This window comes from Sceloporus occidentalis, unplaced genomic scaffold (genome assembly GCF_023333645.1).
Source record: "Sceloporus occidentalis isolate IW3139 unplaced genomic scaffold, rSceOcc1.0.p SCAF_260, whole genome shotgun sequence".
Classification (NCBI taxonomy): Eukaryota; Metazoa; Chordata; class Lepidosauria; order Squamata; family Phrynosomatidae; genus Sceloporus; species Sceloporus occidentalis.
The window spans coordinates 691,580-710,172 of record NW_028317240.1 but is presented as its reverse complement, the minus strand read 5'-3'; the positions used below and the strand labels follow the sequence as shown (position 1 = coordinate 710,172).

Genomic DNA, 18,593 nt, shown 5'->3' with positions numbered 1-18,593 from the left:
AGAGATCTTTTTTCGCTTTTCAGCTTTTGGAAATACTTTGGACCATGATTCTCGTTAGTGTTTACAATTTAAAATAAGCACTGCATGCGCATACCTGGGAGCTTTCCAGCACTCAGGAATGGGGTATCAATTTGGTATCTAAATAGTGTGGTGGGGGGCATGGACAAGAATTGTACAGTATATAGCCAAATACAGTGTCTCCATCTGGTGATAGATGCTTAGTGATTAAAACTAAGCTTAGAATGCCAACTCCATACGCTGTGCATAGTGACATTCTGTAGTGTCTATATAACACTAACAAGCGAATGCTATAAAATTGTTCTTTTCCACATATGCTTAAATTATATGGAAGACTTCCATTAAAAACAGATGCCTCACACTTACACTTTTTGGTAAGAGAGAAGGATGTTATCAGGCTATTTATTAATTAAAGTGAAATTTCCATCTTTAATAATAGATTGGTCCATGTAGCAGGTCACCAATATGAACATGCAGAGTGCAAAAAAAGTGGCAGCATGCTGCCAACTGATCTATTGTGAGATCAGCTGACCAGCATATAAGAAAAGTAGTCTCAGGTACCATTCCATAAAGCTCCTTTAAAAGTAAAGAAACACACCTCTACCCCGACTATTCTCCTTTCCACTGATGTCGAAAAGGCCTTTGGACAGGGTGCACTGGCCTTTTATGCTGTCCACCCTGGCCCGCATGGGTTTCGGCCCTCGTCTCCTGGCCTGGATTCGGTCTTTGTACTCCACACCCACGGCTCGCGTCCGGGTCAACGGCTTTTTCTCTGACCCCTTTGCTATTCGCAATGGCACCCGTCAGGGTTGCCCATTGTCCCCGCTCCTCTTCGTGCTCTCCCTTGAGCCCTTCCTTCAGGCCGTCAGGATGAATTTGGATATTTGTGGTCTCCGGATGGGGACCATGCACCACAAGGTTTTGGGATACGCCGACGACCTTATGTTTGTCATCACCCCGTCCACGGATCACCCTCCCCGTTCTCCTTCGGGAGTTCTCGACCTATGGCGCTCTCGCTAATTTCAAACTTAATGCCTCTAAATCAGAAATCCTAAATGTTAATCTGCCCCAAGAGGTGGCTCTTTCCTTGAGGGCTTCCTTCCCCTTTGCCTGGCTATCTCCTGATTTCTCCCAGATTTTCCATTACAACTTTTCGCCTTTACTGGCGACTCTCCAGGCTGATTTGCTCTCATGGAAGAAATTGGCGATCTCCTGGACTGGCCGGATCAACACGATCAAAATGAACATTATGCCCCGTCTTCTGTATCTCTTCCAGACCTTTCCCATCGCGATACCTCCCTCCTTTTTTGATACGCTACGGACTGTCTTCCTGCGTTTTGTGTGGGGTTCGCGGAACCCCCGTATTCGCTTTGCCACCCTGATTCTCCCTAAAGCTGCGGGTGGCCTAGCTCTGCCCTGCCCCCGCTCTTACTACAGAGCTTGCCACCTGCTCCGGGTCTTGGAGTGGTCCCACAGCCCTGCCCAAAAGCAGTGGGTTTCTGTTGAGGCGACCTTGCTTGGCCTCCCCGTGAAGGGCTTACCCTGGCTCTCGATTACAACAGCTCGTAGGTTATCCCTACCTTATCCTTTCATCTGGGCCACCCTTGACGTCTGGCACCAGATCGTTAGGAAGACACGGCTCTCTTCTGTCCCCTCTCCGCTGACCCCAGTTAGGGACAACCCTGATTTTCCCCCCGGGATGGGCGGCGACCTCTTCCAGGCTCGACTGAGGGTTCGACGATCCGCTCCTTCCTGTCCGTAGGCGGTCTTAAGCCCTTAACTCAATTGGCTGTCCGCTCGCCTCCTTCCCTAATGGATAGATTCCGCTACGCCCAGCTGTGCAGCTTTTTCCGGTCCCAGCCTCGGAAGCATATTATGTTGAGAAGCTACACAAGATTTGAGAACCTCTGCCTGGCTTCTTCGTTCCCGCCGCATGGCATTTCCAGGTTGTATGGCCTCCTTCTTGAGTCCTTTCATGCGCTCCCGCCTTCGTTCATGGGAGACTGGGAGTCGGAGCTTCAGACCACCTTCTCAGCTGACCATTGGGAGAAAATGTGCCTCCTTACTCATGGCTGTTCTAGGAGTAATGGGGACCGGGAAATGTCCTATACACTGTTAGCCCGTTGGTACAGGCCCCCGAGCATAACTTCCACTTTCCGTCCCAATGTCCCCGACAGGTGTTGGAGATGCGATGCCACCCCAGGCTCCCTCCTTCATCTGTAGTGGCACTGCCCGCGCATTACCCCATACTGGACTTCTATCCACTCGCAGATACAGCACTTTACGGACAGGACCATCTCGTTCACCCCGGAATTCTTTCTCCTTCTCCATATGCCTTACTCTGAGCGTTGGTTCCGGAAGTCTGTGGTACGCCACCTCCTGAATGCAGCAAAGGCACTTGTCCCCTTGCATTGGGGTAGCCCTGCTCCACCTTCTTTCCAGGAATGGGTCCTCCGCGTAGAGCGGATACGAATTTTTGAGGAATTGCACCTATTGGCAACTGGGGCGACCTGGTTCTATTGGCTGGAGTTTGTGTCTGGTCCTCTTATCTGCCCCCTCTTGGCTTAGACTCCCCCCCTCCCTAGAGCGCTCCTATCTCATCTCTTCTTCTCTGTGTTTCTTTGCCCATCACCCCCCCTTTTTTCCCCTTTTTTTTTTTTTCTTTTCTCCTTCCTTCTTCTTCTTTCTCCCTTTTTTCCCCGTCACCTTCCCTCCGCCATCTTCCCCTCTGCATCATTTCCTTCGTACATCTGGTGCCCCCTGTGCGCTAGGACTCCACTCATGCCCATGTTCTGCGGTGCACTCATATCAACCCGCGTTCTCTACTACCCCTGCCTGGCCGCTTTCTCGTTGCACTGTGTTCCTATCGTTGGTTTGGAAAGCGCACCGTGTTGTGCGCTCAAGCTACCAGTTGTTCGGCATTACTACTACTGCAATCTGTTTTATGCACTGTATGGAGATACCTTCTAGTTATTGTGTATTTTTGCCTTGTACCCCCTCCCTCTTTTTTCTTCTGTTCTTCCCCCTCTTTGAAATACCAAAAATACGAATAAAACTTTGATTTACCCTAAAAGTAAAGAAAAATAAAGTATAAAATAAACACAAAGACATTTATTTTAAAGTGTAGTTTTTCTAATTAAAAAGGGCTGATGATAATAAAGGTGAAAATAGTTGTTGAATCAAGGGTGCCATATATCTGGAAATGTGTATTTTCTATCTAGATTTTGCGCTGCATTATATAGTGTTACCTGCATGTGCTGAGTGCAATGTACATGTATTTAAAGCACATTTATTGGATATGTTACTAAAGAGGGATGGGAGGTTTAACTTATTATTTAGTATTTCTTACTTTTGTTTAGTTTGAATAGGATACAATAGGGAAAATAGATTTTGTATTATATCATGAGATAACATGCATGGCTAGACTACAACTAACTATGAGTAAATACAAAGTTCAGCAGGTGAAGTGTTGGCTACTTCTAAGGTTGTCACCCAAAGCTTACTATGACAAAGCTACCATCTAAATAATTAAACTCTGGAAATCTAAAAAGAACCCACGTAGAATCAAGTAATAATGCAGTTTATTTTAATGTATCATCTAATGTAGCAAAAGCGTTCCCAGGAAGAATAATCACAACAGAGAATAATCACAACAATAGATCCCACGCACTTATGCTGCAGCCGGAAGGAGGCGTGGCTAGCAGCGGGGGTTGTCTGCGTCCATCGCGCAGACCTTCCCCGACAGTCAGAGATCAGAGTTCCCCGCACCGGTGCGGGGAACTCTGATCTCTGACAGCCGGGGAAAGTCTGCGCGATGGACGCAGACAACCCCCGCTGCTAGCCACACCTCCTTCCTGCTGCAGCGGAAGTTGTCTACGCGAATCGCGCAGACATCTACACGCTGCCCCAGCTACACACCGGGGACTCAGAAGTACCGGTAAGTGGGGCGGGCGGGGGGAGACAGGGGGGAGACAAGACGATCCAGATCCCCCGCAGCTGCAGTCGTCTCATAGTCAGACCTATTTGAGGTCTGATTATAAGACGACCCCGATTATAAGACGAGGGGTATTTTTCAGAGCATTTACGGTACATAATGTATTTACTATTAGAGAGCTGCAGATTTCCACTCCCTCCATGGTCCGAGGATTCTTGCCACTATACATTGCTTATGACTATTCTCTTTTGGGCACAATAGTTTGAGAGCAGTAGTTTATTATCTCCTGTTCATTCACTTTGCGCTTTACTATAGCAAAAAAAGAAATCAGCATTACAGGGCCCCAATCCCCAGTACTGAAAGGGTTAATCAGGGATTTCTTATAATCAGCTGTGATTTTAAATGCCTCTAGGTGAAATCATGTACAGTAAGTCACCTTGCCTATAACAAGAGAGCATATTCAAGCAGCAAAAATAGTCAGGCTGCCAAGGTAGAGGTCAGCTGTAGCACAAGGGCTGCAGCTTCTATGTGAGGCAAGTGGTTTTCCCCCCTTTTTTGGAAGATTACTTTAATAAACAATCATGGGGGAATTTAATATTCATTGTTCTTCAGTGGAACCATCAGGGTCAATAGACTGTCCATTTAAGTTACCATCCCATCTGGTGGAGGCTTATTCTAGCAGCATTTATAAGAGTAAAGGACACAAAAATTCAGGTCACGTAACAAATTGTTACGCCAGCCTTGTCACAGATGCTAGCTCTCTTAAAGTAATTCAGCGCTACGTGAAAAACACTAAGTTTAACAAATTAACGCTGCGACGTGATTAGGTTATTTAAGCTGTATACTTCTTTAACCCCTTAGTTAGTTAGCATTTACGCATCACACCTATGCAGTTATTTCTCCATTCTTTTATTATTTTGTTATTTCAAACCAAGCTCTCTCCCCCCATCCTCACCGACAGTAACTCTTCTTCTGCTCCTTCCTCAGCTCTCCCAGAACACGTCTTCCTTCATATTGCAGATTTCTTTCCTCTCATCTATCAACCATCCCAGTAAATCTCAGGACTGTGTGACAGCGAGCCAGGCTTTATCTTTGACGGTCCATGTTTTGTATTTTGTATAAATGTGTGCGCTCACACATACCTTCCAACATTTTAAATGGTAAAAGGACACGTTTGTTTCAGAAGGTGTGGTTAGAGGTGCAGCTCGGATCAGAGTTTTACAAAGACTTTTTATGTGAATTTATAATCAGAGCCCTGTTACTGACTGTCTCACCTAAACAGGGACACTAGGAATGTATGTCATGTTTGAATTTAGGGAAAGTGTAGCTAAAGCCGTGTGTCTGCATGTTTAAGCTAATAACAAATTCCATAACGTAAAATATATACACACATATATATATATATATATATATATTCCCTAAATGAAAACAGCATATGCAGTGTATGTTAATCATAGATCTTATGATCAAACCAAGAGCTTACAGCTAGTCACTGTCCAGTGGCTAGGAGTACTCCAGTACCTAAAATTACTATTTATTTCATTGATTTGGAATCAATGATCAAATTTGTTTTGTTTAATCTAGAAATAAGGCGAATAAGAATGATTTCAAAGTAAATATGAAAAACAGTCTTGTTACAAACAGGCATAGGATTTCATGGCAGATAAGAACCTTTCAACTTGGTTTGCTGATTTTTTTTATTTTTTTAACACAGAAACTATAACCAGACAATGCTAGATTATCTCTTGAAAATTGAAAGGATTTTGAAAGGAAATTATGTGATTTCACATTCTGGAGAGAAAAGTAGTTCTTTACAGTAGAAACATTAAAAATATAGAATTTCATTTTTACAAAGGAGTTTCTATTTAGTACAAAAAAGCATTGGTGACTTGTTAGAAAAGATAAAATATAAGGTACTATAAGAATATAAATGGAGCTTTAATGTAAGAACCTCAATTTCTGTTATTTAGTAGAGAAGAGAAAATATAGGTTATGTAAAAAAGAGACTTGAGCATTTGGATTCATATGAACTTTTTAACCAATTTAGTTAAATTTTGTGCATTTGTACAAATCTCCAAAGTTAGGGAGCCTCCCCCCCCCACAAAACCAAATAAATGAGAAACCTCTGAAATTACACTAAATTTCATCTGAACCAAATGGCCTGGAAACAAAATTCATTGTCAAAAATTAATGAGCCAAAAAAGGAAAACAAAATTGAATCAATTTTACTTCCCGTGCACAAGTCTAATAATTCTGAGCCAAGTACTAAGCCCCCTGCAAACCACCATCTGAAGAGAGGCCCTTCCAAGAAATAAAAAGCCTTCCTGAAATATCCTAAGCCCTCTGCAAACCATCATCTGAAACCATATATTCAACACCATTTGGACTCAGACTTGCAAGCAAGTTTATTAATTCATATTTTGTATTATGAACGTTTTCCAGTATATGTACCAAATATGTATTTTGGGGACATTTTTTTTTTTTGGCAAAATGATGTAAACGTTAGGAAACTACATTCTTTTGTCTTCCTGTAACCGCCTACAGCCAAGATCTGGGCTATGCATAAGTCCTCCAGAACATGGACAGGAGTAATTCTAGAGGTCCAGCTTTAAAGTTGCTGTTCAACATAGACAAAACGCTAATTGTACGGTCTACTGATTTTTTTCTTCCGAATGTTAAATCACTCCAAACTCTAAAGAAACCTTTTCAGTTTCTACAGCAGCAACCTATCAAAAACATAGTGTCCCTAAAGTCATCATCTACCTTTTAATGCTTATGATAGCTGAGTGGCCCCTTCGTTTTTGTAGTGTCCCCCTTCTATATGCATTTACCCCTCTTCTGAGCCATATGCTGTGCAGGTGGTGTGTCCAGACAATGATGAAATGCTGGACCAAGGAAGAGAAGTCTACTTTTTATTTTGCAGGTTTAAATTAATGCATAATAAAGCACCTAAAAGGTTCCACCTGGGACCAATGACGTGCCTGGGAGGTCAGTGAGGCAGGTTAGAAGAGAGGGTAAAAGGTAAGGAGAGGAAATGCAGACTAAAGTGTTGTCTGTGTATAGTTTGTTTTGGAAGCCAGAGGAAGATACCAGTTGTCCAAAGGAAGAGTAGAGGTAAAATATCTGAGGAACGCTGACAGTGGTAGGGGGGAAGGAGACTAAAAGATAAGACCAGAGAGGTATGATTTGAGCCAGGAAGCATCAATTTCACGGATGCTTGAAGTGTTTGTAGGAGGAGTGGGTATTAGGGAACAGGTGGCAAAGGGTAAGGGTCTAATTGCTGTTTACCCTCCTGACATTTGAAGAAATGTTATCTAGCTGGCTGTTTTTTTCTTTTCTAAACACACTATTCCAAGTTTATCAAAAGGCTAATGCCAGAGGGCCCTGTGCGTAAATACATTGGAAGTCTCATTCTAATCTGACCAAATGGCCCCAAACACATGTATATGTCCTACAAAACATACTAATCTTTAATGAACTCATTAAGTGATTGTTACCATTGTCCTGTTGAATTAAGTAAATAGATACGTATATATATACATATGTAAAATAACTTGCCTTCTCTCTGCTCTAATTAGCAGGGCAATTTTACATATCACATAATGTATGTATTTTGAATTATTAGAGGCTATAAGGTTCTCCCTATACCCAAGAAGCATAAAAAAACCCAATTACTGAACTCGCTTATCTTACTGTAAGACTCTAAAACAGTAAACTGTAACACCCCACCAATTGACTTACCAGATGGTGGACACTAAGGTCTTCTCTCCTTGTGCTCATGTGCCCTGCAAAATGCTATTGAGAATGTTGGGTTTCCTAAAATACCAAAAAATATATATATTAATCATTAAACACAAACTTGAACAGCATTTGCTGCTTTATTGGCTGTTATGTAATGATATCAGCTTTTATAGAAATAAATCATTAACAGTAAACAATTTACTTTTATAAGTAAAGCAACCAGAAAATCAGTGACAATTGCCTTAGCTCTAATCATATAATGAGGCAATCTACTCAATGAAAGTTCAGAGTTTGATATTATAAATCACTGATATCTAAACAACAAGTAATCCTGAATTAATTCTGCGCAACCTGCAGCATGGCTCAGAGTACTTAGGTTAACCCTAGTTGAATAAGCAATCTTTTCCTTAATGGCCCCAGTATAGAGTCCTATATAGATTATTGATAAGTGAGCATTGCGTAACCTCCCACATTTCAGGAGTCCAGATTATCACACCTTTGCTGGGTGTGTGAGATCACTAAGTGTCGCAAAGCGTCCATGTGGGAGCTGCAATGCAGCCATTGATTTTACTCCCTGGGTCCTTAAGGGGAGGTCAGAGGATCTCCACAAACAGTTCATGATGCCAATGGGGCTGCTCAGCTGTGCAGAAAAGGAGGTGTAAAACATTATGTAACTGTAATTGCAACACACAAAATCCAGTTCAATCCCCATTTAATTTGCAAAAAATGTTAAATAAGCAGGAGCGGGTAAAGTGTCCCTAAAATGACATCACTGTCTGTTCAAAGAATTGTGTTAGGGTGAGTTTAGGAGCCTCCCGCATGATTAAAACCCATGTACATAGTAACACACAAACTCACTCGATTATCCACCAAGTATAAGACCGTAAAGCTTTACATATATACATGCATATTCTAAACTCCCTTCTTCTACCCCTTTCAAAAAGCTACCTATCTTAACCCCTTAAGGACAATGGGCGGTTCCTAAACCCATTGAAAACAATGCATTTTGAGCCCGTACATGTACAGGCTTTGTCATTAAGGGGTTAATGCCTGATAATCAGCTGAACAAATCAATAGTGCTGTAGCTCTCTAGTACTACACATGCGAACTCTAAGGATTCTGTTACACTTTTATAACTAATGCAACTATCCAATCATCCTGGGATGATTGAATGTTCAAGTATTTCCCAAAAATTATTCTTTAACCGTGTAAAAGTTTCAATCATGTTTTTGGGGGAATGTGTTTTTCATTTTAAAAATGTAAAGCTAAAATATTTCTCAGAAACACATGTTTTTTTTTCACATGTTCCAAACTTTATTTACCTTGGCTGCACTTCCTTTTGCATTTATTACTTCCAAAAGTCCACGGTGAAAGTAAATTAACTCTAGTGATAAGAACACAGCTTAAAGTAAACCATTTTGGGTACATTTGTTACATGCCAGTTTTAAACAGTTTAGGGAATGGTTTTTTCCCCGTTATAGGGGGAAAAAAAGACAAGCTTTGATTATACATTTAGTTTGGAATTTTATTCCTATTTCCTTTCTGATATAGAAGGAATTTAACTTCTGAGTTGAAATAGATATGGTACTTTGAGATATATATATATATATATATACACACACACACATATGTTTTGCTTTTTGGCAATCACAGCACTAGTCTTAAAAAAAAATAAAAAAATTGTATATGTGTATAGGGAGACGAAATGGGCCAAGTGATTCTTATCTGCCTCAAATTCTATGTTTCTATATTGCTATCGCAATATCCATCTATCTATCTTTAGACCAGGTTACTACTTTACATTTTCACTGGACTAATATACATGCCATGGGTTTGGCTCAACTGACAACTAACTGGACCAGTATTCTGTGTTTACACTTTTCTGTATTTAACCATTGCTAATATAACTTATTCCTAATAGGTTTAATCTAAAAATAATGCACTAAAAAGATCAGTATCAAGTCCTGACATCTTGGTTCAAGGAGAAGGCTGTTAATTAGATGTGTATTCTTGAAAGAGCATTGCATGTTTGATTTTAAATATCTCCTTCCTGCATCTTTTTATGTTTATAGATCAAACATTTGTGAAATCACCATAAAATGAAAAGGCTTTTTTAATGTCCATAACCAACTAAAACCCTCCATAAGTCTCCCTTGCTGACATGCCTCCCATCGGGGGAGGGCTGGCACCTTCTTGCCTGTGTAATGTTAATACATGTAATTTCTCTGTAATAAGGACACAGAGGCATCCTGGATTATATTTGCCCACAATGTTAATGAAAATAAATATACAATAAAATTGTTGCAGTAACAAACTAAGAAATAGAACCATATTAACGTAACACAAGTTTGTAACCGGAATGGTTAACTTAATTTATTCCCTAAAAAGTATGATATGCGGTCCTTAAGCGTAGTTATATAAGCATAATATTGATCTTGCTGGGTGACTACCGCTGTAACCTCCTCTGCACCGCAGGCACAATACTACCCTTCGTGGTCCCAATCCATGGAGAGTCCTGCACGTAGCTACTTTGCTAGTGCCACACAAGTTAGCTGTCTATCACCAAGTCCAATTTAATGATTGTCCATTGAGCATATGAGTGCCCCAATAGCAGTAGCCCGGCTTAAAGTTAATAATCAGATAAACTAATAAACATGATATTTAAATACACACTAGGGTGCTGCCATGACTATAGGTAAAAAACAAATGAAGGTTTTATACAACACAAATAAGACAGTTCTGGTCAGAACACTAATAATCAGTGTCACGGAAGCCTCCATGCCATGGGCTCATGGAGAGAGCCAGCATCCTCCCTACCGATTATAGGTCCTGGCCTTTGAAGGGGTTCTGTTTTTGGGGAGTTGGGTACAGGGGGGTCATTGGGACTAGGTCTTACACCTGGAACAGTGTGCCATGTTTCCCCAAGTACCAGAGACTCTACTGTGTAGCTCGGACACAGATTTGGGGCACCTGCATTTTGGGAGGGGGTTTATGTGTGGTGTTATTCACAGGACGAAGACCTCCATGGCTAGTATTTGCATTCAGATCAGATATCCAGTAGGTTTCAATCAGAAGTAAGGGAATGGCTTGTGTTTACCATCCTCCCCACAGACTACAATAGCGACCCCCTACTGGGCTGAGTGCAAATACTGAGCCGTGTCCAAGGAGGCCTGATGGAGAACTATGTATTGTTTTCTGTGTCTATTGCATGTGAATTTCCCCCTTGTACTGTTTAAATACTAGACCTGTGCATTAGTATTCAAGTGAACAAGTTGCGCCGTCAGGAATTAAAGGGCTGTGTGAGTGAGTCTATTGGTCGCCAGAGGAGGCCCCTGCATGCGACCTATAGAGTCGTTTGCATGGCCCTTTAACTCCTGATGGGGAACTTGGCCTGTCTCCCCTCTTTAACTCCTGACGGCGAACCTACGGAAGCGGAAGTCCATAGGTTTTCACCGTCAGGAGTTAAAGGGCCATAAGAACGACTCTAAAAAAAGCCAGAGGATTATGCAAATTATTAAAAGAACTACATTACTGAGCGATCTAGCACTAGAAGTGTTAAGAACAATATTAAGAAAAATACTATCAATATCACAGAATGTGGCAAGCAGGGCACAGAGAACAGTGAACACCCTCTGTCGGAACAGAATTGCAGTTAGAACATTCTAAAATACTTTGGTACCTGCAGACAGTCAATTAGGAATCTTCTCCCATCTGTCAGTATTTTCATCTTCAAATTCTCCAGTATTCTCACCTTTTCCAGGCAGACTGCCAGGTATGGTGGGCTGTGCCCATTATAACTTTATAAAGACTCTTGGAGACCACAGCAGCCGCCTCCTCGCCCACCTGTTCCATGCAATACACACACCTCTCCCTTCCTAGTGTGTCCTTTTATTTACTAAAAAATGAAGTCTCTGCAGAGTTGCCATCCTTGAAAACTTTCTACTGAGAATTTTAACAAAACAACGGTCTAACAGTTAAAGTCTTATTTAAAATCATGTTTGGATATCCGTATTACAACTGCCTTAGGACAAATACATTCATTTAAACAATGAAGTATCCTTGTCTATGCCAACTAGGCCTAGGGTGGCAGGTCCAGGAGGTGGTAGTCCCCCTGGCTATGAAACCGGGGGCAGATCACCTGTTTTGTCGATCAAGTCCCTCTGTATCCAGCTACACAATGAGACGATTACAAAGGAGTCAGGCCTCTGGGTCAGGCCTAGGGGAGCACCTATCTGAATTTAAGCTTATGGTTAATGCATTAATCAATGCTACATTGAGCAAGGGCCAAGCCATACACATTTTCTCAGTGACTCGAGAACGTAAGGCCTTCAGCTACTAAGGTCTTCAATATAAGGTTCTCGTTAATGAGCGCAGACATTCAGTTTTCCTGACTTGCCCACTTATATGATGAGAAATCACACACATAATTCTTAAATTTTCAAAACATTCAGGGTGCAAATTATACATTCACAGTAAAGGCTAAAACTGGTTATTTGAGATAGAATCCTGGACGTTTTGAGATATATCAGGAATCTCTTAGGAAACTATGGGAATCTGGAAATTCAGTTCTCTTTGGAACCATATACGATTCTCTCTGAAACAATATATGGCCCCCATATAAAAATGATGGACAGCACTAATTTAGTTTCACTCATCAGTAATAATAAAAAAAGAACTTAGGTTGTCCATTATTAGATCTTCCTGTATTATTAATATAGCTAATCCAACAATATTACACACAACTGAGGTCTAAAACAGTGTATTATTTACTAGTAGTTATTATGCTGTGTGTACCTTTTAACCCCAACTTTATACAAAAATAAAAATACATTTTTATATTCAGGGTGAAAAGTATTTACTTACTATGGAATGTGTTCCTTTCGCCAGCAGTAAAGCCATGAGAGTAGATTGCCCTGTCTCCTTCTCAATAAATATAGAACATGCAAAGTAATTTACATCACATGGTGGTCAGTAATAGAATTTTATGTCTAAATATAATTTGTCGTAATTGGCAGCATGATCACTTAGTTGATTGTCCCTGCATATTGGAGTATGAATTGTTACAATGCTAATTCAGATAATGTAGCGTGCAGCTCATAATCACGGCAGAATTCTTTACTAGAAGCACTTCCTCTTAATTATGGGAGATATAAATGACATTATTTTTACAGGAACCATGAATGACTTCTGTTTTTAATGTAAACTTTGCTTTATTCTCATTTGTCCTCACATCTCTCGACCATCCTGTCTACTGCCTTACGTGTCACTTCTGCCCATATTGGCACGTATATATTTCATATGTTGCAGACTAGCCTATGTAATGGGCTGCCATGTAGTATGAGGGATGTATAAACTCACAAAAGGGAGTTATTTAGTTGGTAATACTTCGGGGCAGAACTTACTTGTTGGCCAGCATCGTCTGGAATGTATGTGTGTCCTGGGGAAAATGGTTGATTTGGTCATACAAGCCAACATGCAATCACTTCTCTCCTGGCCTACCCAAAAGTTACCTCTCTCCATATTCGTGCCATGATGAACTAATTTCAGTATCACGTCTCATTAACAATCTTTTTTCCTATTCACTATCATTCATCATTGTCGGTCAGAGGTCAGAAAGTTGGTATGGTAAGGTCAGTTATTTGGAACGTCCATGAGCTGGCTTTTGGGTGAACCTTACGAAGAGCATAATTCTACAAAACACGTATTCTATAAAATTACAACAAAGACGACCCCCCCCCCCCCCAAAAAAAACATGAAAACCTTATTGCTTCATATTAATCCTCTAGCTGTCCTACTTCATTATCCCATCCTTTATTTTTTGGAGAACCAGCCTATGCACACTGGGCAAAATATGCTAGAAAAGATCGGCCCTGAAAAAAAAAAAAAAGAACCTTACAGTCTCAAATCGGTTTGATTGAAAGGCTTGTGGATCTGGCACGAATCCTGTGCATCTACAAAAACTACCCACTGACCAAAGTGCATTTTATTTACTGCCACAAACATCTGAGCATATGAATCATGGCTGCTAAATGAATCTACCCAATACTGCAGTGTATTTAACATGTGAGGACCACACAGGTATGCAACACATTTGCTTTCCATAGTCAGGAAAGTGGAGAGATGCAGGGATCTGGTTCTTGTCACCAACTTTGTATATTTTGATTCTTTCCATAATGAATTTCACAGGGGGGGGGCGATGATACAGCGAGGAGTGTAAAGCACCACCTCCGTTTGCAAAATTCCAGTAAAAACTACTATCTGAACTCTATTTTTAAGCCCGTTTTCAACCCTGCTGCAAAAAATGTCACCTTATCCTATCTCTTTTAATGTGTACAGTAACATTTTATAAGTAATTGTATGAAAATGCTTTACCCAAATCCAAATAAGTTACATCTACTGACCATGGTGTGTACCGGTATTTTTGCTTACTTCTTTAGAAAATCCAATTAAGTTAGTCTGACACAATCTGTCCTTCATAAAAACTATTACTAATTTTGTCATTGGACAAAATCCATTCCAGAATATACCTTTAGTAGGTTCGAACTACTGATGACATCATTTTATTACATTGATATCTATTTCAGCAGCTTATAGTTGGTTTCAACCCAAACTACTATGTATTCCAATCTTCATGAAGCTCTGTGGCATATGTAGTACATCACATCCTTATAAGTTGGTGCCAATATTCATTGCAGGTCGACCTTTTCTCTTTTTTATGGTTAAAAAGAAAGATACAGAGAAAGAAATGTAAAATAATGCAGTAGATAATACCATGCCTCCCCCTGGTGGTCATGGCCATACATTACATCACACATCTTTTTCCATTGGCACTGTCTTACAGTTATTTTGTTCCATTGCATGGAATGTATTTTATTAGTTATTATTATTTCTAAATACTTGTATTCTGTATGTGTAAGTTTTCCCTGTTATCACAGTCTGCCTCAAGAAAAAAATCAATGAATACAACATTAACACAGACACCAGCAGAAGCCCTTTATTTTCTGAAAATTTCACAATCAATTGGCAAAGCTAAAATTATTTAAAAATTTTAATGGCTTCGCTTAGCCAAGTGGAAAGGCTACTATGTATTACTCACACCTGCTTTACACTCTTGATCTGAAGATGGGCCTTTCCATAGGCCATACTGTTTTGAAATATTTCAGGTTGCTGTTCCACCTGCATTGCATTAAACACAAGTTAAATTTAACATTAGCAATGTTATTCAAAGCGCTTGTGAATTCCTAAACACTACCAGAAATGATTTATTTATCCAAAGTGTTGCCTTATTCATTCATTTTTAACATTTTAACACTTACTTGTCATGTGTTACGAACGCAGACATTAATATGTTTCATTATAAAAAATTAAAAGAAATCATTGATTTATGTTGTTTTTAACCTTAAGAGGAAAGACTAAAATGAGGGATCTGTTTCTGTGCTTAACATAAAATGTTAAAAACAGGAACACCAACTTTAGTACACATAGTTGTAATATAAGGCAGTACCGTGCATTGCTTTAAACACGGCTTGACTAAAGAAGTCTTGCTTATAAAGCTTTTGTTTTCAGGTGAATTGAATTTTCGGCACCATGATACCCCTACACATGAAGACCTCAGCGAGTTTCTCCTACAAAAAGGCAAAACTGGTCATGCATAATCCATAACTAGATAAATGAGATGACCTTCAAGAAATCTCTTCAAGTGAACTTGGTATTCTACGATTCCAAAATCAGCCTGTAGACCACTTGTAGAGTTGTAGACCACCCTGGTTTCCAGAGCTTGCGTTCAATATTCTGATGTAAAGCAATCAATCCCTGTGTTTAAACAGACACCAGAACCAGCCTTCGGTGGGTTCATAGTTTGATGCCATAAAATCACTGTGACACCATCCAAGGTGAGTTTAAATAGTGACACAAACATTTAAAGAAAAAAAACTACTTAACCTACTATATTAGAGATTGGAAAACCAAGAGGGTCAAAATTCATTGGTGCATGCCGGACAAAACAAAGACATATCTGTAAACTTGGTATATGAGCATTTCAGGTTCAATGGGACCTTTTAAAACCTGGGTTAGTGTACAGTATGGCATAGAAAGGGTTACCAATTCTTTCATTTATGATGCATTAAGAGAAAGGGATCTATTCGCTCTATGAAGGAGTGTGACTTTATTATACATTATGAAGGTCCAACCCCAGTGAGCTTCTGCTGCTCCTGGAAGAGCTTGGTTGGCCCTGTAAAATTCATAGTTAAATAATTTCAGGGGCGAGTTCAGCTGTTTTTGCTGGATAAATATGCCAGTGTTGTCTTTTAATAATGAATAGTCACGTGAAGGAGATTAAACTTTCATTGTCAGCTCTCTCATTTTGAATAAACACCAAAATAGGTAAATCTGCACATGGAGCTCTACTCCACTTATCCACAAAGTAGAATGCGCTCTCCTGCCCCATTCATGGGGATTGCAATACCACAGTTACACTAGGCAGCTACCTATGGAGCGTCTGTCATGAAGTTCTTTCCTATCAGTGGGGGCTATTCACCAAAGAGATAGACTACAGTAGATCTGGGAAATGTAAATATCACTATACATTATCAAGGGAAACTGCAGTGGGTTTAAGATGGCCTTAAATAACACACAAGTAATGCTGGAGATATCATTAAAATAAAACCCTAATTGATTCCACTATATGCTGTATCGGAGGAATACTAATAGCTATTATATATATATATATATATTATATATATATATATATATATATTTATTTATTTTTTACCCATTGTGGCATTTTCTTACAGAATTCCCAGGGAGACAAGTTGTTGCAGCAGATTCAATGACCGAGGAACACAATGTATGGTTTACTCAACAAAGCAGGAGAGTTGTGGTTTCAATTCTCTAAGTTTGCTGTGTATTATTAAGAGCCATCCCAAAATGTTGCTTTATTCATAATTTTTACAGGAGAAACACTGGAAACACTCCAGGCAACACTATTTAGTGAATAAACCCGTGGCACGCTCATAAAAACATACGTGTACATATGTGCTTGAGTAAGCGGCCCACCCTTAAGAAAAATGTAAAAATGCATGCCTGCAATCTATAAGAGTGCTTGATCCAAAAAGGTTGTTGCCTTAGTTGCTAACACATAAAGCAAATACAATGTTATCTTAAAATGGTGTGCCAGTCAAAAATGTCCCAAATCATCCATAGACCAGTTGCTGTGACTGTCACGTCAGAATCCTTCTGCCCTGGTAGAGCCTTAAACCACCCACTGCCCATTACACACGCCAGTCCTGCCCAGTCTTCTCTTATTGGAGGCGTCCACATTGGCATGGACCTTCTGTCTTCTAATTGCTCAGCTGTTGTAGGTTTATAAATTATTTATCCAGATGCCTTAAATTCACCGCGTCCACATTGTCCAGGTGTCAAACTGCCGCAGGGTAGACAGCCAACGACGCAAAGCAACATTTTACAAGATAAACTGAGGGTATATTAGGGGTCAATTGGCACCTTTAGCTGCAAAACTGGATTGAAGCCAACGGTAATTCTAGATGCCATAGCCTGCAAACCCATTCTGAAGTACTACAATGTTTAGCGCAAGTCGCCTTCCTAGGCTCTATCATCTGGAGCGCCAAATTGATGCCATTTCGAAGGCAAAAGGTGGCCACAGCAAATTTGATTTAAATTATTCTTCTGTTCACTCACTTTGCATTCTGTTAAATGATTAAAATAAACTATTAACTATTTTTGAAAGCATTATTATATGTATGTATTGCTCTAAATGAAGGTCATTTTAAAAAGTTTTCGACCAATGCTTATTAAATCACAAGTCAGTGATTGGACTTCCCACTTTAGATCATAAGATTGTTTTATAACTATACGTTAAAGGAGTTTGTATCCTTTTCTTTTATGTGGTATTCAGGCAAATTGACCAAGCGTGACTCAATCACTCAGATTCGGCTTAAATAAAATTAAAAAATAAAAATCTTCAGTACAAAAACCCCACATCTTTTTTTTGTGAAAGGATTTATGCATCTTCTGGTTGCTTTGTACAGATCACAAGTAACTAAATCGGGCATCTTCATACTAAGTTAGCTTCTGAATATATGTATTTCTTATGGCATGGTCAAGTGGAGTACATTAGTTTGGTATATATTATTACAATCAAATACAATGTACAACTTTTACATTTCAAGTATCCAAGAACATATGGGGTTTACGCTTTAAATGCACTACGCATTACAAAGGCCAACCCAAACACGTTTCTCCTACAAGAGCTGAGCTGGTCCAGCGAAGCTCACAGTTCAGTCAGTTTGATCACTTTTCAAAGAAGTTCTGTACCACAACCAATATACGTTACTCTAAAAATCCTCATATTAGCTCAGAATTGAACCACAAAACAGCACTTGAAATACATAAAAATGTTTATTATCATCAGGTACCCCACGTTCAGATGGAGGAAATTTCAGGCAGCATTTTTTTTTTTTTATGCAGTATGGACAAGCAGAGCAACAAGACAGTACCGGCACACAAGGATTTAAAAACGACCAAAACCGCCATCACTGTTTGTGGATACAGAAATGTTCTGAAAATGAGACGCCATCTGATGCCATGCTGATATGTAGCACATGGATTGGTGGATATTACAAAGTGTCATATGGTTTGAACCTGTGAAGGTCACCTGCTGCCACTGGAATGTCAATCATCACAGATTACACGTAAGGGATCATGTGCAAGCGGTCACCGACTAAAGCTTCGGAAAAAGGACATTTGTAAAGATATAGACACCACCTTTTAAAGAATGAGTAAGTGGCACAAGAGCCAAAGCATATAACATATTTAGAGATTTCTTTTATTCTTTCAAATACAGTAGTTCTAGTCCCTGATCATCTTGTTCTTTTAAGTTCTC

The 18,593-nt window shown here is 39.9% G+C and overlaps 1 protein-coding gene across 1 annotated transcript in view; it reads right to left on the bottom strand.

The window, feature by feature from the left end:
* LOC149275873 (solute carrier family 2, facilitated glucose transporter member 9-like) overlaps positions 1-2,430 on the bottom strand; it is a 68,576-nt gene extending 66,146 nt beyond the window's left edge. The window contains exons 1-2 of the mRNA XM_089504208.1: positions 2,262-2,430; positions 1,342-1,406 (exon numbers count right to left, since the gene is read on the bottom strand). Coding sequence (XP_089360334.1) covers positions 1,342-1,406; positions 2,262-2,430 — 234 coding nt within the window. The remainder of the gene's footprint in view (positions 1-1,341; positions 1,407-2,261) is intronic.
* Positions 2,431-18,593: the final 16,163 nt, after the last annotated feature.